Here is a 25606-nt window from a genome sequence, read left to right as displayed (position 1 = left end):
TCAAATGATGAAAGGCCTTCAGATTTTGACCTTTGAACTTTGGGTGTTTAGTGACATGTAATGCACTTTGAACTAACTCTTTTAGATACCCTTTAAAAATCCAGGGAGACATATATATGTATCATAAGGCCCTGACTACCTTAATACTCCCTGCCCATACACACTGCTACCTACCAAAATAGACCTTTCATTCAGCTTACATACTGACATTTAACTGTGATCTGCAATGGAGTTCTGTCCCAAGACACTGACAGCAACTGAGCTGGACCATATATTACATGTTGACATCTTAGAGACACATTCAATTTTACACATTGATACCCACTTCACTTCCTGATACCCTCTACTCCAGTCCTGGAGGGCTACAGTGTCTGCAGGTATCTGTGGTTTCCTTTCAATCAACAGCCAATCAAGGCCTTGAAAACAAGATGTGTTGACTCTTTAGCCAATCAATGACTTAAATGAATCGCTCGTGCAGAAACACTCACAGACTGAAATAGTCCATGCTTTTCACCCCCCTGTGGCCCTTACACTGATGTACTGTACACGTGTTCTCACACAGGCCTGGCAGGCATACCACACAAAGAGAATGAAGCCATCTTTAGTCTTACAATAAAATGGTATGAGATACCAGCAGGGTATGAAAAATTATCTTGGCCAGTCGGTCAGTCATTCAGGCAGTCAGAGAATCGGTCAGTTCGTCAGTCTGTCAGTGTGTCTGTCTGTCTGTCCATGTGTCCATCTATTCGTCTGTCTGTCCCGTACCTGAAGGGACGTGTCAGTCTGTCTCACTGCTTTACTCTCCGAAGACTGGCGCGTTTCACTATCTGAGCACCCTTCTTCATGTCCACAAAATCCGGCTACAGCAGGAGGGGGGGTGGGTGTGCAGCAGGAGGGTGGGGGAGGGGGGGCAGAGGTGAAGGAATAAAGGTGATTGGTTGAGGAGCGGAGGGAGAGAGAGAAAGAGATTGGATGGCCAGAGAGCAGGACAGAAGGGGGGGGGGGGGATTTAAGAGCGGATGAAGAGTGTAGGAGAGGTCAAAGGTTAGAAGAATGGGATGGAAAAGAAGGATGAGGATGAAGTGATGGAGGAATAAAGGAGTGGTAGTGGAAGGGGACAGAAGATGTGGTTAGATGGAAGGAGGAAAGGGCAGAAGAAAAAAAAGAAAAGACGAGAAAAGAAGGATGGAGAAAGTAAGGAGAGAGAAGAGGAAGGGGGAGAGAAAATATGAAGGATGGAGTGAGAAGAAAGTGTAGAAAGACAGTGAAATAGCAAGGGTGGTCAAGGAAAAAAGAGGTGGAGTGGGGAGGGAGGAGAGACAGAAAAGAAAAAGAGCAGAGGTATCAGAGACACGGAGATAGATACAGAATGCACTGCTGGATTAGTAACACACACCAGGGTTCAGGGTCAGAGGTCAAAAGTCAGGGGTCAGGAGTAAAGGGAGAGGCAACAAGTCACACGATCACACAGAGTTACAACAAAGGGGAAAACAACACATCTCTGCTCACACACAAGAACCAATTCTGAACACGGCAAATTAACACGTACCCCAGCGCATCACACACCAAACTAACCGACAGGCTGGTGTTACTCTGCATGGGAGGGAAACGTGTCAGACCTATCCGGGATGAGGTGAGGATTTCTGAAGCATGTTCCTGTCGCTTGGACAGACATGCTTCACTGATGATGACTGGTATCTCTGAGCAAACGTTTGGTTCTTGCTTGTGGGGGGGGGGTGGAGGACTACGACACAGAGGACAGGTAAAGCAGTATGCAGATGAGAGAGATGCAGCAGGGATGGGGACACAGAGCTAATGGAGGTTTTGGGAAGGGGGGGGGGGTCATGGGGGTAGGTTGGGGTGCTAAGGTACACGCTCTCCCCAGCAGGGGGCACTGTCTGGTTCCTCCATGCACAAACCACTCTCACACCATAGTCCAGTTTCAGTTTGGCTTCCGCAGATTTGGTTCTGACCCATGCTTCTTGTACTCACTGGGACTGACTGCACACTGATACCCCATGAGTAAGACATCCTATAAACCTAAGGCTAATTTTACACACTCATACCCATTGAGTGAAACTTATTTTACTTTTACTTTGTGAAAGACCAATTTTACAGAATGGTAACCTTGGAGTAAGACTTATTCTACACACTGATAACTGCATGGTAAGACATATTTTATACACCAATACCCTCTGAGTAAGACCCTGTTTAACATTCTGACACTGACGAAGAAAGACATTAATACCTCCTGAATAAGACTATTTTATGTGGACACCCTTTGAATAAGGCCTTTTCCTCCAGCCCAGCAAATTCCAGCCCAGCACAGGTTGGCTCAGGCCAGAGCGCCAAGCCTATCCAGCCTAGCTGAGCCTACCCTTCTTCCAGTCACCACCTAGCACGGCTCCCCAGGTCAATCCACTGTGGAGCACTGTACACCTGCATAGGGCAGATCAGAGTAGCCCTGCCAGAGCTGGGCAGCTGGGGGCCAATCCCCAGTCCAACTCAGTCAGCTCATCTCACAGAACATTACGGACATTCTGTCTGTCTGTTTGTGTGTTTGAATTGTGAGTTAAATGACTGAATTGAAAGTGGGAAGTGGGCCCCAGCTTTAGTGTGGGCTGGCTTGTTTTTGGCTTGTTTTTGGCGTGGTTTGGCCCGGTTCGGCCCGGCTCTGCTCTGGGTGGTTGCGGTCCACCCCCGGTTCTGGCCCACCTTGCTGGTCTCCCGGCCCAGAATGGCGTAGTTCATGAGCTGCTCAGCCTCTGCCTCCAGCTCCTCGGCCTCCTGCAGGGAGCCCTCCACGATCACCTCCTGCCCCCCCTCCGAGCCATTACCCTTCCCCCTCCGAACCACCTTCCGCACAATCTGCCCCACACAGGGAGGGAGAGAGAGGAGGGTCAGCTTCATGTCCTCATTGCATGTGTGTGTGTGTGAGGGTATGTGTGTATATGTGCGTGTGGGTATCTTTCCAAAGGAGAGTTTTGACTGCATCATCACCCTTACTAATATAAAAAGTATAAATGCTGAATTTAATTTTAAAAAATTCACCCATTTTAGGCTAATCGAACAGGGAAACTGTGGTTCAGTTGATCATCTACAGTGAGCTATTTGCTCAAGCTGTGCACCACTGAACCTGCTCCACAGGTAACCCCCCCCCCCCCCCAACCACCCCAACGACATACAGAGACCAGGTAACATAAGCCGCGTTTCCACCGCAGGAACTATACCCTGGAACTAGGAACCTTTTGAGGAACTCAGTGCGTTTCCACCGCAGGAACTAGGGTCTAAATTTAGTTCTGGGGGTTTTACCCCCCAAAACGTTCCTGCTCGGGGGGTAGTACTTTCCGAAAGTACAGGAACCTTTTGGGTGGAGCTTGCAGCGCTGAACATTTCTGATTGGTCGAGTACTCGTAGCATTTGTGTTGTATTTATTTTCCGCCATTACCCGCCATGTTTGAAAATATGCAGCGGCAAACCAATTTATTTTCATAATAACTTCAAATCAAACTTGTATGTTATGCGGCGCAGTAGCCTACTTTTGGTTATAGCCTGTCAACGTCTTGGAATTATAACGTGTGCTCTTCTGTTCTTTTCTTGCTTTAGTATTCGTTTTATAAAATGCTAAGCATTCGTGCTGGGACAGCATATTACGTAGGCTACCAAAACATTCAAACGGATTAATTCGGTTGCTGAATATTTTCTTCCGGATTTTCTTTGTTAGCCCGTTGTAATTGACTCAAAACGTTTGATACAGTTATGTGAGGTATGCGGTAGTTCTGCATAATTAACATTGGTGATACAGTACAAGCAAACTGGAAATCACCTTCCGCACTTCGAAGGAAAGCAAACGGTGGCTGTACCACTACTAATTTACATTTTCACGCAAGTCCGAGTTTTCGTTCTATTCTTGTCATTTCGCGATTAGCCTATATGGAATTGACGACGAGAAAGTAATAAAACAGCAAATTGTTTACAACGTGTGCATGTTTTCTGCTGTTAATGAATGTGTTTGAGAGGATATATGAAAATCAATAAATACAAAAGTAACCATATATAGTCATTGTTGGTAACCCGTTGTATATAAGTGGAATAAACCCCTCCGGGCTGTCCCGGTTATTAGAAAATAATGTAGGCTACTTCGGTGGTAGTATGGGGTAACAGAAGAAATCATATGACAGATGGACCGACGACAACGTCAGTGGGCTAATTTGCCTAATCTTCGCGGTACTTTAGACCCCGGTGGAAACGCAGACAACCATTGGCTGCAGGAACCTTTTAGTTCCTGGTAAAGTAGTTCCTGGGACTGAAAGTTCCGGGTAATTTCGGTGGAAACGCGGCTATAGTGTATGTGTGAGAGGGGGGTTCAGACTCAATCTGTTTTCCCACCAGTTTTGCCCTGCCTAAACCAGCAGGAAATCCTCCACAGTCTATGAGCCTGTGCACATTGAGGGCAGGGGGCAGGTGGGCGGGGCATAGCAGAGGCCCCACCCACTGAAACTATACCTCTCTCGGGAACACAAGGGATGGTATTTGGCAGCATGTTCTACAAAGTGTTATTACTGTTAATCACTTAACAGTGGCAGAGGTGATGATGATGTTGATGCCCATGGTGGTGATGAGGATGACTACGATGATTTGTAATGTAATGGTGGATGGTGCTGTGGCTAACGTTATCACTGACGTGCTCTACAGAGAAATCCCCAAAGACAACAGCAGAATCTTTTTGAAAGTCAGGAGGGATTAAATGTGCAACAGAAAATCTGTACATTTTTTGTGACTTTGGAGAAACAAAATAAATGTTATCCAAAAAAAAGAAATACCTACGAAAACATTAACAACCTATTACACAAAGGAAAACCTTCCGTGTTAATTCAAATCTAACAGCATTTATACCACACTGGATATAAAAGCAGTCTATCAGTGTATAACGTACTCTGTCAGAGTTCATACATACACTGAAGATCTTGCTGTGTGCTGCGTACTGTACATAAACACTGTACTGTGCTGTGTGTTTGATAAACAGGTGCTGAAAGTGAGCGATGCACTGTGGGTAAAGCCCAGGGTGTTAACTTTAGGATAGGGGGTGTGGACCTTCTTGGTGACGATGTTTCCGTGCTCGTCGGTGAACTGCTCCTCGCTCACTTGCTCTCCAGGAAGATCCTCCAGCTCATCGCCCTGCAACATAACGCCAGGACAACGTTACGCAGCGTTAACACAGTGACACGCCGTCCACCTCCACCCACGACACACAACGTTAAGACAACGCAACGCAGCACGACACAGTCCATCTCGCCTCCCTGCAAGGCAAACGTTAGGACAACGTTACCCAGCACTATACAGTCCACCCCATTACCCTGCAGCACAACGTTAGGACAACGTTACCCAGCACTATACAGTCCACCCCATTACCCTGCAGCACAACGTTAGGACAACGTTACCCAGCACTATACAGTCCACCCCATTACCCTGCAGCACAACGTTAGGACAACGTTACCCAGCACTATACAGTCCATCCCATTACCCTGCAGCACAACGTTAGGACATTACCCAACAGTACATAGCAGTACATTTTGCAAACACAACACTAAGACAGTGTTATACAGCACTATGCAGTCCACGTCATCCCACTGAAACACAATAAAACGACACTGCACAAGTATATACAGTATAGCGCCAAATATTTTAGACAATCCACCGTAGCATAGCATTAGGATAGCATTACACACCAGAATATACCATTACACAATCCTATTCACTTGAAGCACAATCATCATCATCAGTTCAGAGTTTTTGTCTCAGGTTTGTCAGTTAAAATGTACACTTGCTTTTTTTACACTATTTGCATGTTGTACTTTTTGGCATCCCTGTTCTTTTTTCAGGCCAAAACATGTAATTGAGTTGAATTGACTGGGACAAAACAGTCATGAGAGACTCTGTAGCAAAGACATACTCATGGAGAGAGGGAACGGGACCAGCATGTAAAATGGAGGGGGCGTTGCGGGTGGGGGGGGGGGACATAGGAGTCAGCAGGACTGGGTTTGGAATCCAGACAACTTAAAAATAACCCCCCAGGAGAGCCTCACATCCCCCTCATCAATTACTGAACTGGCATCGATTCAGGGCCCATGCAGCAGAATGGGAGGGGGGGACAGAGAAAGAGCAAGAGAGAGAGAGGAGAGGGGAGAGGGGGAGGGGAGAGAAGACAGCCAAAGGAAGAAAGAGAGAGAGAAAGACAATAGACATTGTCATAGCATACCAGAGAAAACGTTTGTTTTCCTTTCTGCCAATAAAGCACACTGAATTTGAATCACAGAGAAAGTATGACGGGGACAGGTGGGAAGAAAAGGGTGCCGGGGAGGGGGTGGTAGGGGGTGGACACTAATGAGGCTTTTCACCACAGTTCCCCACAGTAACCAAATTAAACTAAACGACAATAGGAGGGCTATTTTAATAACTGCAAGGGCACACTGCCACTACTATTTATAAGAACAAATCTCAGCACGTTAACAACCGTATTACAGGGGTGTGAGAAAAGCCATTCCAACCCCTCAAATCCCAGGTTGGTCAAACCCCCCCCTCACACCCCAGCCCACCTGTCAATAAGGATCTTAGGAATGTGAGGGAGTGGTTATGGAACCAGTAGAAGGGCTTTACTGCAGGCGTATTGGCCTGTCTCTCCAAATGCAAATGCAGCATTCACACTCACTCCCAGACCTGACCAGTCGATCACCGAGCAAACAGGCAGGCCTAACGAGTGCACTTGTGAGTGCTCCGACTCAACAGCACAGCTGGGAAAAGGCAGGCCTTAATACTCAGTAATTAAACCCAGGAACAACACAACTAAATTCAAGTACCAGACATCAGTCAGACTCCCATCTCCCATATTATCTTATTTTAGGGACCCTGTCGAAAAGGACACCTCTACCTGGGGGTCCCCAACTCTGGTCCTGGAGGCACGCTGGAGGTATGCTGGTTTTTCACTTTAAAATCAGCAATCAATTCAGACCCAGTACACCAGGTTGAGATGATCTAACTGCTTAACAAACTGCTTTAATTGAGCAATTCAGTGCTGAGTAACAACAAAAAGCAGCACACTCAGCAACTCTGAAGGAACAACATCTTAAACAATAAGACCAAACCGAAAAACAAGTTGGAACATTCAAGAGCATCACAACTTTCTGGCTTGACCTGGTTTCCACACACAAGGCCTCAGTACTCTCACCTGTTGAGTAGGTCAGTGACCTCTACCTCAGAATACCCCTTGAGGTTCCTACGGAAGCCATCTGTAACCCTTACCAACACTACGCTGTAATTCATATCCATGGATTCCTCACACTGCATCACTGGAAATACGGTGACACACAGGATCTGAGGTGACTACTGTGACTGACGCTCCCATGGTGATTCTGCTAGCTTCCCCCAGGCAGAAAGCCAATCTCGTGCGTAGATCCAATAGGCTAATCAAGATTAGTAATGGGCTTTAATTAAAGGATGTTGTGAAGGTGCCCAAAGATTCTCTACAATTCTCTGTCCCCTTTATTTTTCTCCCACCCCTCCTCTACCTCTCCTCCCAGTTTCTCTCTCCCTTTCTCTATTCATCTCTTCCGCTTTCCCTCACTTCCTCCCTCTACCTCTCTCTCTGTTCCTCTTCCTCTCCCCCCTCCCCCCACCCCCCACCCCCCACCCCCACCCCTCTCTCTGTTCCCCCCTCTCTCTCTCCCTCTCTCCCTCTCTCTCTCTCTGCAGTACCTTCAGGATGACACGGCGGCGGACCACGCGCGTGGTGATGTTCTCCTCCTCCTCGGCCGCGCCCTCTCCCTCGCCCAGCTCCCGGTCGAGCTGCCGGTGGACGTAGGTGAGGACGGAGCGGACGGAGCCGCTGGCGATGTGCAGGACGTTCTGGCAGCTGATGACCAGGAAGGCCAGCAGCACCAGGCTGAAGAGGAGCTCCGTCAGCAGGGCCCACATGACGACCGGCGACCGCGCGGTAACCCCGAACGACCGCGCACGCGCTCACACCTGTACCGCCAACCGCGAGGCGAACACCGGACGACCACGCACGCGCTCACGGACGGTCCTCCTGCCCCCCCAAACACACTCCCCTACCCCCCTCCCCTCCGCTGGCGTCTCTTCTCAGCGGGAAAACGGGAGCGGCACAGACTCACCGCGGTTGTCCAGTTTTCCTCCCCCTCGTCTCTCTCTCTCTCACTCTCTTTCTCTCTCTCCCCCCTTCCTTAAGTCTCCCTGCCCCCCTCCTTCCCTTTTTCTCCGACAGAACAAGGACAAGCGCTCTTCCACTGGCTCCCGTTACTTTTCTCCCACTCTATCCCTCTCTCTTTCTCGTTCACTCGCTCCCGCTGGAGCAGCGGCTGGCCTGTGTCATCAAATCCGGGCGCCCGGCAACCTAGGAGTTTCTCTCGTTTCTCTCTCTCTCTCCCTCTCTCTCTCTCAACTTCCAAAAACAACCCTCTCACCCCTCGCCCCTCCCCCCCAACCCTAACACATGTGATCTGCAGGCTTTAAATACCTCCATGGCTTCATCTCTGGCCCACGATGCCGTTTCGCTGGACAGAGCGGCAGTCCTGGCCACCCAACACCTCCCCTGGCATTGGCCTGTTTCACTAACATTCCCCTCCAAGCACATATTTACCACACTAGAAATCAGCAACAATGGACGCCTCTACCTTCAATCACTACCCAAACCGCTTTTTAGGAACTCCCTAAATCTGTTCTGGAGAGAAGGGGGGCATATCCACTGATTTCATTTTCTTCCTTGATTTCCGCAGTGATGCAGAATTTCCGGCAAACATGCGAGTCCGCTTGCGTTGTGGCTCTCTGGCCAACAGGAAATGCCTTGTACGGACGGGAGTAGTGTTTAAGCCTGCTACGCTATGCTCACTTTGCGAACCTGCATTCTGGCTCTGTTGACTTTTGTCAGAGCTCTGTCAGCCTACAAAAACACAAATAAATAATGTGACACCAACAGGTGTAACCAACAGTCCCACCCCCCCCCGCCCAATCCCCCACCAACTCCGGCGTTCGGCCAAATACCCGGTCAACACACAAACACACACAAGGACGCACAATGCCAAACAAAATCGCTAATCGCCCCAGCTGGGACCTGTGTTTCTATTCTCATCTGCGTCCTTTATGTCTGACTGTCCCAATATAACATGCTCTTGGCAGCAGTGTAGCATGACAGGCTTGGGAACTGGCCTTGTAGATCAAAGGCTGCAGGTTTGATTCCCAGGTGGGGCATTGCCATTGTACCTTTGACTATGGTACTTAACATACACAACAATTCTGTAAAGGAATAACTGCCAGATACTGACGTGTAAATGACCTCAGAGGATGACAGTGAATGAACACAAAGGAACGGCAGCCCTGGAGAGACTGGAACGCTGCAACACAACGCAGGCGGCATCTCAAGGGAAGAGTCAGCCTCCCCCATCGTCAGTGTAGGGGATAGTGTTTCTCACACAGGGCCAGGTTTGGGCTCTCTGCCTGACTCTCTCTGCACTGTAATTTGACCCGGACAGGCTGTGCAGTTCACTCAACCTGCACAATCACTAATCTACTATGCTAACATGCACTAAGGGCTAAGGGGCTCCACAGAGAGCCTTGCCCACTGATGCTATTGCACAGTTAAGTTATTGCCCCTTCTTCATGTACTGTGTGGGCAGCGGGTGATTGGCTAGATTCCAGTGGCACGGCCAAATGATGTTCCACAATTCCACACTTCCACAATTCCACAATTCCATTCCAGTCCTTCTATGACATCACAAACGTTTTGATATTCTGCTGCAGTTCTGCAGTGTAATATTGACCAGGAACCTCCTGCAGGTAAGAAGCAGAGAGGATGGATGCAACGTAGGAGCTGAGTATCTGGTGTGACAAGAGAATCTGTGCTTTTGTGCCACGTTACCGTGCCAACCAACTCAGGCCAGAGCAGCTCAGCAACAGGAAGGGGGAGGGCGGGGGAGGGGCTATGTGGGAGGGCGCTATATTTGGGTAGACCGACTGCGTTCGTGCCCTTGTTAGGCTCGACTCGTCTGCAGAACGGGAGGGGGGGGGGGGTGTGTTGTGAACAGGAGCCCATTGGGAAGAGGCGTTTCTCTGGGTGCATTTGTAGCACGTATACCCTGAACTCTAATGCTGCTACTGCTAACACAACATCAAATCCATTTATTACTTCTTGTTCCTACTATGTTAGTAGGAACAACAACTAGGCTAGCTGTTACCCCCTTGGTTTCAGCTACACTCAATACCAAGACCATTTTGCATGTTCCCTTGGATGTGAGCATCTGCTTAATGCCTACATTTAATTGGACAACTCCTCACAGGTGCAAATCCATTTAGCTAACACAAAGTCAAGCACAAACCATCCAGTGCAATGAGTCTGAAATACATTGTAAAACTCCAATGAACCAGTCGTGCTGAAGAATGACTATGCATATTCATTTTGACGAATTAATACCAGAAATTAATTTAATAAAATAATAATGGGATATTATTTTACACAATGAAATTTAAGGGTTCACCTTTGACAGCTTGCCAAATTCAGTGATCATTAAAATGAATTTGGCAAGCTGTCAAAACATTGATGCGTGCATTCCTGTATCATGACTGTCATCATTGTTCTGTCACAGTACACCCTTGTTTTTTTTATTTTTTCACTTCATTCAGGGGGAAAGCAGAGAGGGTTGCAGACAGAGATGGGATCACAGTAGAGAAAGCACCATGGCTGGAAATCGAACCCCTGGTTGAGGGATTCCCACATGACGACTCTTAACAAGCGTTAACTGATGCTTGTTGATTGACCACTCGGCTCTCCCAAACCAAAGCTACCCACACGTGTGTTTGAAGATGATGAAAGAGATGACAGGGAGAGTATCTGGGATCTTGGTGTGAGAGGGCGGGAGTTCGGGTGTCACCCTGAAAAACTGACCTGCCCTCTGAGGCGTGCCTCGTCCCACCCCCGCAGCTCGGGGGCGCGATGGGGGAAGCCCAGCCCCTTCTCGAAGGGCTGCGTCCCCCTAAAGTGACCCATCAGGATCTCGGAGTGCCCCGTGTCCCGCACCGGCTGCAGCAGGGACTCCTGGGAGACGCGCGACTGGCTGGAGTCCCCGCCCACGCCGGCCCGCACCGATGACATCACAGATTCTATGCACTGCCTGGAATTTGGCCCCGCCCACATCGGCGGGGAATCCGGGCTGCAGTGCCAGCCCGGGTTCGACTGGTCCTGCAGGTAAGAGAGGAAGGAGGTGCTGCCCGACCTGGGGAGAGGGAGGGAGTTGGGGGGGATGGGAAGCTAATTTGTTACCAAAGGACAAAAAGTGGCATCTTTGACAGTTCATGAACAAACCCAAATGAGCAAGATGGACAACCACACCAAAGTTTCTTGTTGTTACCCAGAATGTGCATTTTGTGTGATTGTCTGGGATTTGACCTCATGCCCAGGTGGTAGGGGTGCACCTGGGAGGCCTCACCTGTCGCCGTTGCGCTCGGCGACACGGCTCAGTCCGGGCGACTCGCTCAGCCGGGCGTACACTCGCTGCTGTCCTGCAACGACAGAAAGGCCATCCTCTGAGCCCGGCCCCTCCACTCCTCCTCCTCCTCCTCCTCCTCCCTCTCCTTCTCCTCCTCCTCCTCCCTCTCCTTCTCCGGCTCTGCTCGTCATGCTGCCGCCTGCCGCCGCCGTCGCCTCCGACCTCTCGACCTCCGACCTCTGACCCTTGTCCAGCCCGTTGACGTTGACCCCGGGGTTGGCTCCGCCCGTTTCCGCCAGGTCCTCCACCGCCTCCACCAGCTCCATGGAGCCGCTGAGCCCGCCCCCTCCGCTGTAGCCGCTGGCCCCGCTATCCGGCCGACACAGCGTCCCGTAAGGGGTCCCCAGGAGCCCCTCCGAATCGTCGGCGTTGCTGCACTCCAGCGAGGAGTCCTCCACGGCCACCAGGGACGGACTGGCCCCCGAGGGCCACACCTGCACCTCGGACATCTCCATGAGCGTGTCTTCTTCTGTGGTGGCGATGGGGGCGCAGTCCATGCTGGAGACCTCCTGCCAGTAGGGCTCCCCGCTGAGGGGGGAGGGGAGGAGGTAGTGCATGGAGGCCGGGGAGAGAAGCTCCTCCTGCACTAGCCCGTGACCTGGAGCGAGACAGAGAGAGGCACACTCACACGGGCCCCCCCTCGGCCTCCCGCCTGCTCCCCAAAAACCCAGGGGGGACGTGCCCCTGCCCAGGGAGAGGGAGGAGCCAGAGGCGGGGGAAGGGGGGGGGGGGTGGCTGCAGGAGAGCTAGCCGAGGGAGGGCGCGTAACCAGGAACGCAGTGCAGGGGGAAGAGGAAGGTGTTTTTTTTTGTTGGGGGGGGGGGGTTGTTAAGCCAGATCAGTCAGCACCAGAAGTAGGAACATCAACAGCAGCAGAAGCAGCCACATTGAACGGGGTAAACTGGGCATGGTCCAGAGAGGGCTGGGGCTGCCATACTGGCTACTACCTTCAGGGGGATGGACGGTGACTGCTGCCACCACCCCTGCTGCTTATGCTGCTGCTGTTGTTGCTGCTCCTGCCGCTGGAGTTATGCTGTCAACCAGGGCTGCAAGGCAACAGCACACACTGTTTCTCTCCTACACACACAAGCAGGCACACAAACACACCCACACGAAAACACGCACGCGCATACACACGTGCACGCATGCACACAAACACACAGAGGCACACGCGCACACACACACAGACGCACACACGCACACACACACACACACACACACAGACGCACACACGCACACACACACACACGCACACACACACACACACACACACACACACACACACACACACATGCGCACACACACGCACGCACACGCACGCACACACACACACACGCACACTCTGTAATTTCAGCAGGCAAGGCATGCCTGGTAAACGCACGCTATTATCTTCAGGCTGGCAGGCAAGCATGCAGGGCCCTCTACACACACACACACACACACACACACACACACACACACACACACGCACACACGCACACACAGACACACACAAATCTGAAGTACACTATTATAATTCATTTTATTTACCCCAGTATCTTCCTGACCTGAGACCAAATGCCCAGTCACTCATAAATATTGTATTTCTTCTCTCTAAATACAGCTCTTGATACAATACACTTTAGTACTGTAATGTCCCATAGAAGCCCAAGGTAAGAGACAGGTTATTGGTTTGGGGATGAAGACCCAAAGATGGCTTTTCCAGCATGATCAGTCTCCCCTCCCCACCCACAGAGAATAGTGAACTTACATTTGGAAGTAGTTTCCAACTCATTATGTTTCATTAAAACAACCAGCTTGCGTAGCTTGCTATGAGCCTGACCAGACTGCTCATAACCTTACAGTGCTATGAGCCTGACCAGGCTGCTTATAACCTCATAATACTATGAGCCTGACCAAGCTGAACATAACATTACAGTACTATAACCATGAATAGGCTGCTCATAACTGTATGGTACTAAGAGCATTACCTGACTGCTCATAAAATTTACGGTACTATGAGCCTGGCCAGGCTGCTCATAACCTTACAGTACTATGAGCCCGACCGGGTTATCCTTGATGATAACTATGTCTGCCAAACTTTTTGGGATGAGTTTGGCTAATAAGCCAGTGGCCAGTTACTACTTCTGATGAATCATGACCTTGCACAGGTGAGGCTCCACTGTTGAGAGCCTAATTAGCAAAATGAAGACAGAAGGAATTCGAGAACGTCTTTCGTAGAGAGTTCGGAACTGGCTACATTATCAAACACAAAGACTAGTTGTAGGAAGGATCTTAACTGAGCAGGGTACTATGGGAAGTGGAGTCCCACAAGGATTGGCGCTGGGACCACTGCTCTTCCTAATTTATATAAATGGCCATGACAGGGATATTGAAAGTAATTAGTTAAGTTTGCAGATGATACAAAAACTGGGAGGCCCAGCTGATTGTTTGGAATTAAAGTAATCAAAGAAGACTTCACCAAAATCCATAAGTGGGTGGAAGTTCTGGAGACCATACTACAAGAAAGATATAGAGGCTCTGGAAAAGGTTCAAAGAAGGGCAACTAAATTGATTCCTGGAATGAAAGATAAAAGCTATGAAGAATGACCTAAGATGCGTAATCTCTTCAAGCTTAGTAAAAGGAGTCTTAGTGGTGATTTGACTGAGGCTTTTAAATTCATAAAGGGAACTACAAGAGATTCCTCGGGTTGAGTTCTGTTAGTAGAACGAGGGGACATAAATGGAAATTAGAAAAAGGTAAACACCGCACAGACATTAGGAACCATGTTTTCACACTGTGTGGAATAGTTTGCCTGGGTATGAAGCAGAGGCAGAAACTCTGGGGGTTCTCAAGACCAGGCTTGATACGGTGTTAGTTACTATCTAGTCTGTTGGCAATCAAAGCACTAGATGCAACTTAGTTAGGAAAATAGAAAGCATTGTTGAGCCGAATAGCCTGTTCTAGTCATTATGTTATGTTATTCATGACCGATGGCTGAAATTAGATTGTAGGGAAACTATTCTCATAAACAGTAACTTGTTTTTTCAGAAGTTCAAGAGAGACATGGCAGGAGGACCGAACACACATGCGAGTGTAGGTTGGTGCGTATATGTGTGTGTATACAGTGAAAAAACAGAGCTGCGGTGTGACAATAGCATTTAGTTAAGCTCTCTCACTCTAACACGAGAAGCTGGAGTTTACGCACCAGCTTCTCACGTCAGATACAAGGAGCTGGTCATATGTTAGACGTCACCCAAGCTGACCATGGAAGAGAGTCGGTGGAGTACATATAAACCAGGAGACAAACAAGGTGAAAGACAGGAAGACACAAAACGGAATGACTCGACAGAAAAGTAAAGTGAGGGAGAAAGAGAGAGAGACATAGAGAGAAGGAAGGGGAGGCTCTTTGGGCCTGTGAGCGTGGAGCAGTAGTAATTTGATTCAGAGGTGGCTGGGCGGTACTGCTGAGCGTGCAGTAAGTATAACTGACACCAGCTGGGCGGCTGGACCTCGTGAACCTGTCCCTAACAGAGCGACACCAGCGGTGACACCCTCTCTAAAACTGTCCCTGCGAGAAGGGCAAAGGACCAAGAAAGGAAGAGTAAAGGAGAGGTGAAGCATGTGTGTGAGTTTGTGTGTGTGTGTGTACCCTTGTAGGTGTCTATATGTATGTGTATGCAGGTGTAAGTGTATGTGTGTGAGCAGCTGTCTATATGTATATGAGTGTATGTGTGTGCATATGTGTGTACTGCCTCCATGGTTTATTTTGTGTGTGCCAGGGAGGGATCAGTAAGTGATAAGGTAACTAATTTGGATGATGTACTGTCTAGCGGTGTGTCATTTCTGGGGGGTGGAATTTCCCCACTGGTGTCAGCTATAGTAGAAGCCACATCTTACATATGGGTCAGTACCTTCACATATTAACATTGTCAGTGATATAGAACCATGTTATACATTAATGTAATCATATACAATTAAAAAGATTCCATAATATACATTAAGTATTATTGGGATGCTAATGACTATCCTGTTGTACAGTTCATAAATATTATGCTTAAAAAATAGGGATTTTCGCAAGATGTAATTTGAATTAATTGCAAAAGCTAAAAAGACATTAGTGGCAGTGTTTTTTGTGTTGACTACATTAGAGAAGAGAAATCACTTACAAATAGATCCACAAACACCAACTAACTTGAGAGACAAACCTAAAACAAGGGGTCCTCAATCTTAACCAGAAAGGGCCCGGTTTGAGTGCAGTTTTTCGTTCCAACCAAGCAGTTGCACATCCAATTCCACTAATCAACCGCTGGAGTCTTTGCTAAAGACCTTGTTCAGAAGAATCTGGCATGTTACTGCTTGGTTGTAACAAAAGCCTGCACTCACAAAGGCTTAAAAGGAATCTCCCGGACAGCTTAGCTGGCTGACATAAAAAAATGAATGACCGTGCACCATAACCAGCTAATGACAAATCAACCTAGCCAACCTAGCAATGTCTGTGCTTTGAGCTAGAGTTTCCTCCATCCTACCACTTTCCAGGACTTCAGAGGGGCCTGAAACAGCTTGCCAGGTCGTGCAGTACAGGTAGAGACACTTAGGGCGTTCAATCCATGAGCTGAATGCTCTCTAGACCATAGGTAAGTGTAGGGCCTAGAAGAGCTGAATGGCTTTCTCTCCCCATTACAGTATGTTTCCTAATGTTCTCATGATCTTATCTGCATACATGTAGGACAGGCCTGTGGATCCTTATCTGGGTCTGATCAGGTCTGTGCTTTGAACTGTCTGTCAGTTAGTCAGTCAGTCAGTCTGTCTGTCTAAATGTATGTATTGATGGGTGGGATGGGGGATGTGAGGCTGTCGGAGGGAGGGGGGGGAGGGGTACCCACTCAAACTCAGAGGAGGGTGAACTTATGAAGCGGGGTGACTGTGTAAAAGCAGCGGACCCAACACAGACGTAGCACAAACAGCCGTTTCTGATCCAGAGAAACACACAGAAAAACACCTACACACAGACAAACGAGACACACCACGACACACACAAAAGGACGTACACTGACACGCACAATGATCACAATACAGAAACGCACGTACACACAGACAAATGAGACACACCACGACACACACAAACAGATATATATATACACGCACAACAATCACAATACAGAAACACATACACACACACACACACAGCATTGATGACAGATGTAGAACACTATGGAGACAGAAGTGATGAGTGAAATCTGTCCCCAATTGATGACATCACAGTGCCAAGGCAGTGACACAGACACAGTATATTACTAGTCATCTGCACTGCAGAAGTGCCTATCAAAATATCGATAAAACAAACAGAAAATAACAAAACTATTTTTTTTTTAAAAAAGGTGTTATCAACCAAACCTTTTTTTTCTCAGAAAGAAATAATTATCACAAAGAGGACACAGAACAAGAAGAAATCAGTAGAAAACATGCCATGCACAGACAGGTCTGTTGACAGACCAATGACAGAAACACAGTCACCACCCTCCTCTTCATACCTCACAAGCCACCCCCCCTCCCCTCCAATTTCCTTGGATACAGGCAAGGAGATCAGGGAAGAAGGCATCAAGCACATGCATGCAGACAGGGCAACAGGGCAAGAAGACAGGGAACAGAGCATTTAGAGGAAGGGGGACAGAGAGAGAGAGACAGAGACAGAGACAGAGAGAGAGAGGGAGAGAGAGAGAGGCAGGTCCCCCCTCCCCCAGGTTTTGTTGGGGTGTGTAGGGGGAGATTCACGGACAAAAAAAAGAGAGGTAAAAAAGGCACGACTGGTTTGTAAAAGCAAAGATGAAAAAAGAGACAGGCCAAGAAGAGGTCAACATGAGGTCAACATGAGGTCAGAGGTCGGAGAAGAGGAAGTGAGAGGAGGAAGTGCGGGGCGGCCGGGCTGCAGATGACATGTCCGGAGAAACGGAGAGAGAGAAAGAGAGAGAAAGAGTGAGACAGAGAGAGAAAGAGAGGGAGAGAGGGGACAGAGTCACAGGAACAAGTGAAGAAGGCCCTGGAGGGACAAACAGTGCGTTGACATGACTCTGAGAGGAACAAGCCCATCCCTCACGCACATCAGACCAAGGTCAAAGGTCACACATGGATTTCACACCCTTTAACTCTTCAGACAGCAGTAAAATTTGAAAAAATAAAACACCTACAGACTCCTGAGAATTTTCAAACTTGACGTTAACTGACAAAATGTACAGCTTTTCTTCTGAATAACTGTAAAATTGTCAGCAATCCGGAGGACATTTTTCTGGTGTCAAAAGGGTTAAAATAGTTCATATACGTATTTGACCTTGGTCTGACATACACATACAGCAAAGTTTTAAACTTCCAAAATTGAATACATTATATTTAGCATAAACTTTATATCTAGTCCTTTAAAATCTGACTGAACTTTCCTGGACATTTTTCATGTGTTGTTTATTGACAAAATTGACTAAAAATAGTCTTTTTTTGAGTGTAGATTAAAACATGGAGCTCAAATTCATAAAGATTTTAATTATAGCTAGTCTTTGAATATTGTGAATAAAACTTAATGCAATGTCCAGAGGAAATCTGTAAACTACCCCCATACACACACACACACACACACACACCTATAAAGTCTATTTTTTTTTTCCAAAGTATGTTATCCTAAGTCGAGTACTGTAAGTATACTTTGCTTTATGAACAAAGATCAAAGAGTCCTACTGGCCAGGATGTCATCCCTGCAGGCCTCGTGATGTCACTCGTTGACAGACTACTCAAGACAAAGAGAACCAGTGTGACCCACAAGCGAGTTTCTAGACTCGTTCCTCCAGAGAGATTCGGAGGGGAGTCGTGTGAACGCACTGGTGGTTTCCCGCTGGGCTCGAAAAACAGTGACATGAACGAGAACAGATTTAGCTGCAAGAGGGTAAGGGAAAGGAGGAGAAAGAGGGGAAAATATTTGGTTACACATTTTTGACAGGACAGACTCATTGTCCCTTCCTGACTGAGCTGATGTCACTTCCCGTCCCTCAGCCGTAAAACCTCAAAGAGTGCGAATGGCATGTGGTGTATCTTGTTTGACGCCCCACTGCAGTATAGAACAGTGCCCCCCAAAAATCAACTCAAGATGTAGTATTTTGTGGGGAAAAAATGTAATGTGAAATGGATATATGAATTTGTGCAGACAGTGTTTTAGAAATTGACAGTTATTTAGCATTTAGCTTTTTTAGCCAAAGCAACTTACAAAAGTGCACTTCACCCGGTAAGTTGGCAGTGTTAACTGAATCCGGATACATAATCATATAAGCGATATTTTATTGTGCGTCAGCAGAATACAAATAAGCAATACACGATTATGTATCAATAGGAAGTGGACGCTGTTTATGGTTTAGTGACCTTGTGGTTGGAGTGTCTGTGCTGTCCTTGTGTTCAGTCTTCCGCCAGGTCACGTCAGGGGCTTTTAGAATGGCACGCTATGTCTCTGCCTGACATTCGACAATAAAAGTGATGGATTGGGGTAAGTGTCCTGTGACAGACTGGTGTCCTGGCCAGGGTGGGGCGGGGGGGTGGGGGGTGTTTGTGGTCAGGTGTACTTAAAATTTCTTAAAGTTCGTTTACACAAAATATGGATGAGCTCCTGCCCTATCAGCCACCCAGATTTTGATGGCTCAGCTGACCATATGTAACACACCTTTGGGACCGGAGATATAACTTCAACATAAGTTCATTGCATCATAACATCATTCAGTACATTTATATGCATGTATATTTGTAGAAAAATATTAATATGCATATTTGTGTGAATATGTGTATATATATGCACAGTGGGGTTGTTACTGTTACAACATATCCTAATGCCCCATCATAATTTAACACCCCAAAAAAATAAAACTCTAACATATTTGAAAACTAAGTTTGGTATTTTGTAGTATTATCAATATTAAATTATAATATACATACAGTGCTAATACTGTCCTGTACAGCACATAGCACAATGATAATCAGTGGGAGAGGCTAAAAGGCTTAGGTTTCACAGTGCTGGCTGACACTGTGCATTCCTCTTCAGTGTGAACCATGGAACCGGCCACCAAGCCAAAGCAATGCAACCCTCACACAGAATGTGTCAGAGGAGCATCGCTGACAGGCTGCGGAGGTCACCGTGGGAGAGGCATCACCAGGAGCCTGCAGCCTGAGCCCAGGTGCTCTCAGGCACGTCCTCGACTTTGAATCAGGGCCCAGAGAGGGGTGGGGGGGAAGGGGGGGGCGGTGTTGGAATAGGTGGGTAGCAGGGGTAGGGAAGGGGCAGTTAAATGCTAGGGCAGGGGTGAGGGGGAAGGTGGAAGGGGTTTGTAAGGGGAGCTAAGGTGAGAGAGAGGGATGAGGGCGGAGTCGGGGGTGGGGCGGTGGTCACCATACCAGGTCCAGCCTCACCATTGGTTATGAGCACATGGTCGCCTTGCCGACGGCCGCCCCCCTCGCGGCTCCCAGGCATGGGCTGTGACCCTTGACCCTCCAGCATGTTGACGATGTCTGTCCGGTCTATGCTTCTGAGGGCTGCATACAGACTCTCCACTGAGAGGGGGAGAGAGAAGGAAAGAGAAAGAGGAAGGAGGGAGAGAAGATACACAAACAAATGGAGGCAGACAGAGAGGGAGGGGAGGGAAAGAGGGAGAGAGAGAAGAAGAAGAGGAAAAGAGAGAGTGAGGGGGAAGCAGAACAGGTGGCAGAAGAGTAATAGAGACAGAATGAGGATGAAATAGAGCAGTATTTGTGACAAGCTCACTCAAAGACGCAGGTGTGAAATCATCATTAAAGCAGTAGATGCCATTAATATTGCATTATATGTACGTGTGGGGTACCCCCCTAATACTCCAGATGGGTAAAGAGGGAGGAGGGGGAGAGGGGGGCAGATGGGGAGGGTCCCAGTCACTCACTCTTTGCCCTTTTGCCCTCCCGAGTGGCCCACAGGTTCAGGAGGGTGGAGCTCTGCTCCAGCAGGGAGTTTGGGTTCTCCACACGGATCTTATTAATGTCATCCACACTGAACTGCAGCTCCCTTGCCAGCTCTGCGGGGAGAGAGAGATGAAGAGAGAGTGTGTATTTAGATTAAATTAGAAAGATTAGATTAGACACAAACGCGCGCGCGCACACACACACACACACACACACACACGTGCACACACACAGGTTACCTGCCCAGCTGAGGCCCAGCTGTTCGGATATCACCGCCATCTTCAGCTCTGTCCTCTCCATGGCGCTCATGGACGCTGCAGACACAAGCACAGAGCACCACTTTAACACCCCGATCACAGCGCTCACCAGCGCGCTGACACCGCTCTGCCCACCGCGCCTTACCCATGGCCGGCTCGTTCAGGGCGCTATATCTCTCCCTCAGGGCCAGCGGGGTCAAAGTTCGTCTGCGGTCTTCGCTCCCCACAACCTGATTCAGATACAAAGTGTACTTAAACCTATATTCTTTTCATTATCACTTATAACTTATTATAACAAACATAACATTACATATATATTCTTTTTTTACCGTACCTTGATGCAGGGCGGCATGGTGATGTTGAGGTTGCACAGAACGTGTTGGCTGTCCTCGTACTTGGTGGACTTGCGCAGGAAGGACAAAAATCCCGAAGGATCTTTACTGCTGTCCCTCACCTGAGGGCGAGGGGGAATGACGAAAATGGAGAGGGGGAGAAGAGGAACGGGAATGAACAGAGAGAGAAAGAGGGAGGGGTTAGTTTCCCTGACTGTGGGGACAGGCAGCCCACAGCAGGATCTCAGACTCCAATAATGGAGGGCTGCAGTGTCTGCTGATTGGCTGAAATGGTTAATTGAAAACAGGCCAATCACATTGAATCCAAGGCCTAAACTGACTTCTGATCGAAAAGAAACCAAAAAAAAAATATATATATATATGTATGATAAGTCACTGCGCTCTTACATATAGACACAGGGAGACCGTGACAGACAGACAAATGAATGGACAGACAGAGGGATGGACAGACAGGCGGACAGACAGATAAACGGACAGACAGAGGGATGGACAGACAGACTGATAAACGGACAGACAGAGGGACGGACAGACAGAGGGATGGACATGCAGACAGATAAACGGACAGACAGAGGGACGGACAGACAGACAGACCTTGACGGAGACGGGCAGCCGGTTGTCTCTGAAGGCCTGGAAGCTGAAGCAGCGAGGCTGATGGGTAGCCTTGCGCACGGGCACCAGGTTCCCCGAGCACTCCAGGTGCAGAGGCATGCCCTCCATCACCTGCAGGGGGCGACACAGAGTCACAGACCTCAGGCCTGCTGACATCTCCAAGATTCAGCATCAGACTGGAGTCCAGAGTTTAAAGAAAAGACAGATCCAATCACCTGACTAGATAAAGTATTTTGGAAACTGACATTTATTTTAAACGTCATAAAAAGTCATATTCAGACTTCACAGTAACATGTTCAGTGTTAAATCAACTCTTACAGAGTGCATATAGTCCTAATTGATCTCATATGTACTCTGTTAGAGTTTAATTAACACGGGACATTTTACTGTGTTCTTGCACAACTCTACTCTTCTCCTTTTTCAGTTAAAATCTTAATTTTATACAGTGAACTTCACACTAAGGTGCCGAACAGTTAACAGACAGCCAGTACAGTGTTCCTGTGGTGCCATCCCTTCGCCCCTCCGCCCCTCCGCGGACTGACCTCGATGTCCCGGCTGCGGGCCACCTCAGTGAAGTTCTCGTGCTGCTCCAGCGTCTTGTCCATCTTGTCGTCCGTCATGCAGTAGCAGCGCAGCCGCCCCTCCCGCACCTCGTTCATCTTGGCGAACACCACGAACTTGGCCATGTACGGCACCGCCGACAGCTCCCGGTACAGCAGGTTGGCGAAGGACACCGCCTCGGCCGTCCTGGGACAGTCAGCCAGCCAGAACCTGAGGGGGGAGAGGGGGAGAGAGGGAGGGGGAGAGAGACAGAGGAGAGAGAGTGTATTTAGATTCAACTCTGAATGAGTAGAAGGGAGAGAGAAACAGAGAGAATTGCTGTACATTTTGGCAAATGTACATTTGTATTGTCAGTACATGTAGTTCCTGCCAATAAAGCATCTTGAATTTGAAGAGGGAAAGAGAGGGGGGCACAAAAAAACTAGAAAAAGTAAAGGTAAGCATTAGAACGTTTGGCTTGGATGATGTCAACCAGCGAGTTTGTGTGTGTGTGCGTGTGTGTGTGTGTGTGTGTGTGTGAGAGAGAGTGTGTGTGTGTGTGTGCCTGTACTAGACTCACCGTGCCGATACATTGGTGGTGAAGTTAGCGCAGTCATTAGCATACACCAGCTTGGTGGTGCCAGTGATGTCTTCCCACTGGGCTGGGGCTGTACCACCTGGCAGAAAAAAAGGGGGGGGTGTTTGGAATGACACAACCAATATCAATATCCATAGCTGCATTTTTACAGCACTAATGCTGGGTTCCCTAGTGCCAATACAGTGCTTTCACACAATGGCTGTCAGATTCTGGTGGTGCTTCACAGTCACGCCTTCTTGGTGTCTGAAACTGCGCCTTTGGCCCTTCTAATCCTATTGGTCCCCAGGATAAAGGGACATGGTCATGGGCAGGGACAGTGTCACAGATAATATGCACCACAAATGTCTCAGTGAGCTGTTTCCAAACCTTTCCCGTCTGCCTCACTATACCAATGACATCACAGAGCAGGCCTTGGCCCCTCCCCCTCTGCCTCACTGTACCAATGGTGCTGTAGTGCAGGCCTTGGCCCCTCCCCCTCTGCCTCACTGTACCAATGACGCTGCAGAGCAGGCGCAGGCTGGTGGTGTCTCCCTCCCCAGAATCCCTTGGGCTCTCCCTCCAGGAGGGGGGCAGGGGGATGCGGAGGCCGATGGGCCTGTGGAACTTCCTCCTCCGCGGCTCCACCGTCACAACCGGGCTGAAGGTGGCCTGGTTACCCAGCAACTTGGTCACCAGCTCGTCAGGAACCGGCTGGGCCTGAGGAGGTGGGGGTGGTGGTAATGGGGATGAGGGGGCGGGGGAAACGTGTGTGTGTGTTTGTTGGGGGGGGGGGGGGGGGATACAGGGATTCAAAATGCCAAGGGTCGAAGAGGAAGAGAAGAGAGACAGTAGTGGAGTAATGGAGAAGGGGATGGAGATGTGAGAATATTTAGAGAAGGAAAGGGACCAAGGAGATGGAAAAGAAGCATGGATGAGTGAACAGGTGGAGGAGTGGTACAGTTATGCCGGAATGATAGAGAGAGTAGAGGGGTGGAGGTGAATAGAGAAGATGGAAGGAGTCGAGAAACAAAGAGAGGTAGATTGATGCAATGTGGAAGGTGAGCATGTGAGGAAACGAGCGATGAAGGATGAGGGAGTGGATGAGCATAGGGAAAGATAAGATAAGAGGTCAGGAGGGGAACAGAAACACAGAAACAAGATGGAGGGGTGTCATGTGGGAGGCAGTGATTGTGTGGAGGAGAAGAAAGAAACAAAGGAGAAAGAGGAAAAAAATAGAAGACGATAGGGAAAGATGTAAGAGAATAAAAACAGCTTAGTATATAAATGTCCCATCACCCCTGTCTACCAGGTATGAGGCTGTACCAGTACACACTAGCCACACACACGGTGTTGGGTTCTCATATTTTGTTTATTTTACAAAGGTGAAAAATGAAAAGGTACATTCCTCCTCCCACATATAGTGACATTTTTATTTGATAAAAAAGACATAAGGACATAAAGAGCGACTGCTTAGTTACGCAATTTACTTTCTCGTTCTCCAAGTAAAAACTGAATGAATTCTCCAAAGATTTCCTGCAATTCGTGTAATCACAAAGCTACGCCATGTAGCATGCCTATGTAGTGCATACAGCTAGTTAGGTCACGTGTGGTCATTAAATAACATAACCTGGGGAGTCTTCTTTCGAAGAAATACGTTCTTGTTATCTTGGACTTGTCATAAAGGTCTTCACCATGAATGTTACGAAAATATGGTGTACCTGACTACTTTTGTGGACCACAGTAGACCAAAAGATACAAGAACATGTACATTACAGTTTAATACATATTCCTACTGTGATGAATCTCTTTAATACTTTGGTCTTACATATCCTACAGTATTTAATTCATGTAGTTTTGGCAAAAGTCCACTGTAATCTAAAACGATCCAAAACAACTCACTTTCTGGCCACATACAGAAATCAGTGATTACCACCACACAGCCATTATGGCCTGGCTACTCTTTCTATTACAAATGCACACGTTATCTAATTTGGCTCCATTCCGTATCAAAGGGAAATAATCACCAAATTCAAAGCCCTGAATGGTATGCAGATTTGTGAGAATATTTATAAATCTAATATTTGGTATTAAATATACATTTTGCATTTAATGGTTTTATTTATGTATGAGGGAGATATAAAAGGATTCTGTTAAAACCTTTTCTGACAAAAAGAGCTAAGACTGCATAGACAGGATAATACAAATATCTCTCATCTGCCACATAGCCAAAATGAGACAAATAGAATATAAAATTAATTATGAAAATATTTGCAAAATTATGTTATATTTAAATCCTCCTCTCTCATCTCCTAAAATTAGCCTCAGAGCACAAAGGAGGACAGTGGAAGATGAGAGTTAAAAAAAACACCACACAGAGACAAAAAAGGTAGAGGTGGGGCTACTGTAGCTATCAGGAAATGTCTCTCCTCTGATCATCCTCCAGGTGATCCTCCCACCTCACCTGCAGTCCCAGACGGACTCTCTTGGTCACCGCCGTCTCTGGGAAAGTCGCCTGGACCAAGGGCACCAGCTTGCTGGTCAGCTGACCGCCCTCCGGGCCAATCAGATCGCTCTCCTGCTGGACGCGCGACACCACGGCGAAGTAGAGGGGGAAGTCGGTGGAGATGATGCGACGGATGCGCTTCTTCCCCAGCTCCTCCTGGCACTCCAGGTCTGACAGGGCGGAGGAAGAGGAGCCAGGGGTGTTATGAAGGACAAGGACATCATCATCACCATCATCATCATCCTAATCATCATAATTATCATTGTGATTGTTATCA

The 25606-nt window shown here is 48.1% G+C and overlaps 1 protein-coding gene across 19 annotated transcripts in view; it reads right to left on the bottom strand.

Moving 5' to 3' along the window:
• Positions 1-25606, bottom strand: part of LOC135264872 (ankyrin-1-like) — a 126946-nt gene that overhangs the window by 6407 nt on the left and 94933 nt on the right. For 15 of the 19 annotated variants that reach the window (XM_064353822.1, XM_064353826.1, XM_064353830.1 and 12 more), the window contains 15 exons: positions 25288-25499; positions 23339-23543; positions 22830-22926; positions 22252-22480; positions 21692-21820; positions 21082-21201; positions 20893-20977; positions 20730-20804; positions 20472-20603; positions 19969-20109; positions 11493-12150; positions 10952-11279; positions 5095-5178; positions 2716-2868; positions 766-860 (listed from right to left, as the gene is read on the bottom strand). In XM_064353822.1, coding sequence (XP_064209892.1) covers positions 789-860; positions 2716-2868; positions 5095-5178; positions 10952-11279; positions 11493-12150; positions 19969-20109; positions 20472-20603; positions 20730-20804; positions 20893-20977; positions 21082-21201; positions 21692-21820; positions 22252-22480; positions 22830-22926; positions 23339-23543; positions 25288-25499 — 2720 coding nt within the window. In that variant the 3' untranslated portion in view covers positions 766-788. Of the gene's footprint in view, positions 1-765; positions 861-2715; positions 2869-5094; positions 5179-7752; positions 8490-10951; positions 11280-11492; positions 12151-19968; positions 20110-20471; positions 20604-20729; positions 20805-20892; positions 20978-21081; positions 21202-21691; positions 21821-22251; positions 22481-22829; positions 22927-23338; positions 23544-25287; positions 25500-25606 lie in introns of those variants that run through there. The other 4 variants (XM_064353824.1, XM_064353832.1, XM_064353837.1 and 1 more) reach the window with 4 other exon arrangements.

The sequence above is a fragment of the Anguilla rostrata genome, chromosome 10 (assembly GCF_018555375.3).
Source record: "Anguilla rostrata isolate EN2019 chromosome 10, ASM1855537v3, whole genome shotgun sequence".
Classification (NCBI taxonomy): Eukaryota; Metazoa; Chordata; class Actinopteri; order Anguilliformes; family Anguillidae; genus Anguilla; species Anguilla rostrata.
The sequence above is the reverse complement of the archived record's forward strand: the minus strand, read 5'-3'. Positions and strand labels throughout refer to the sequence as shown.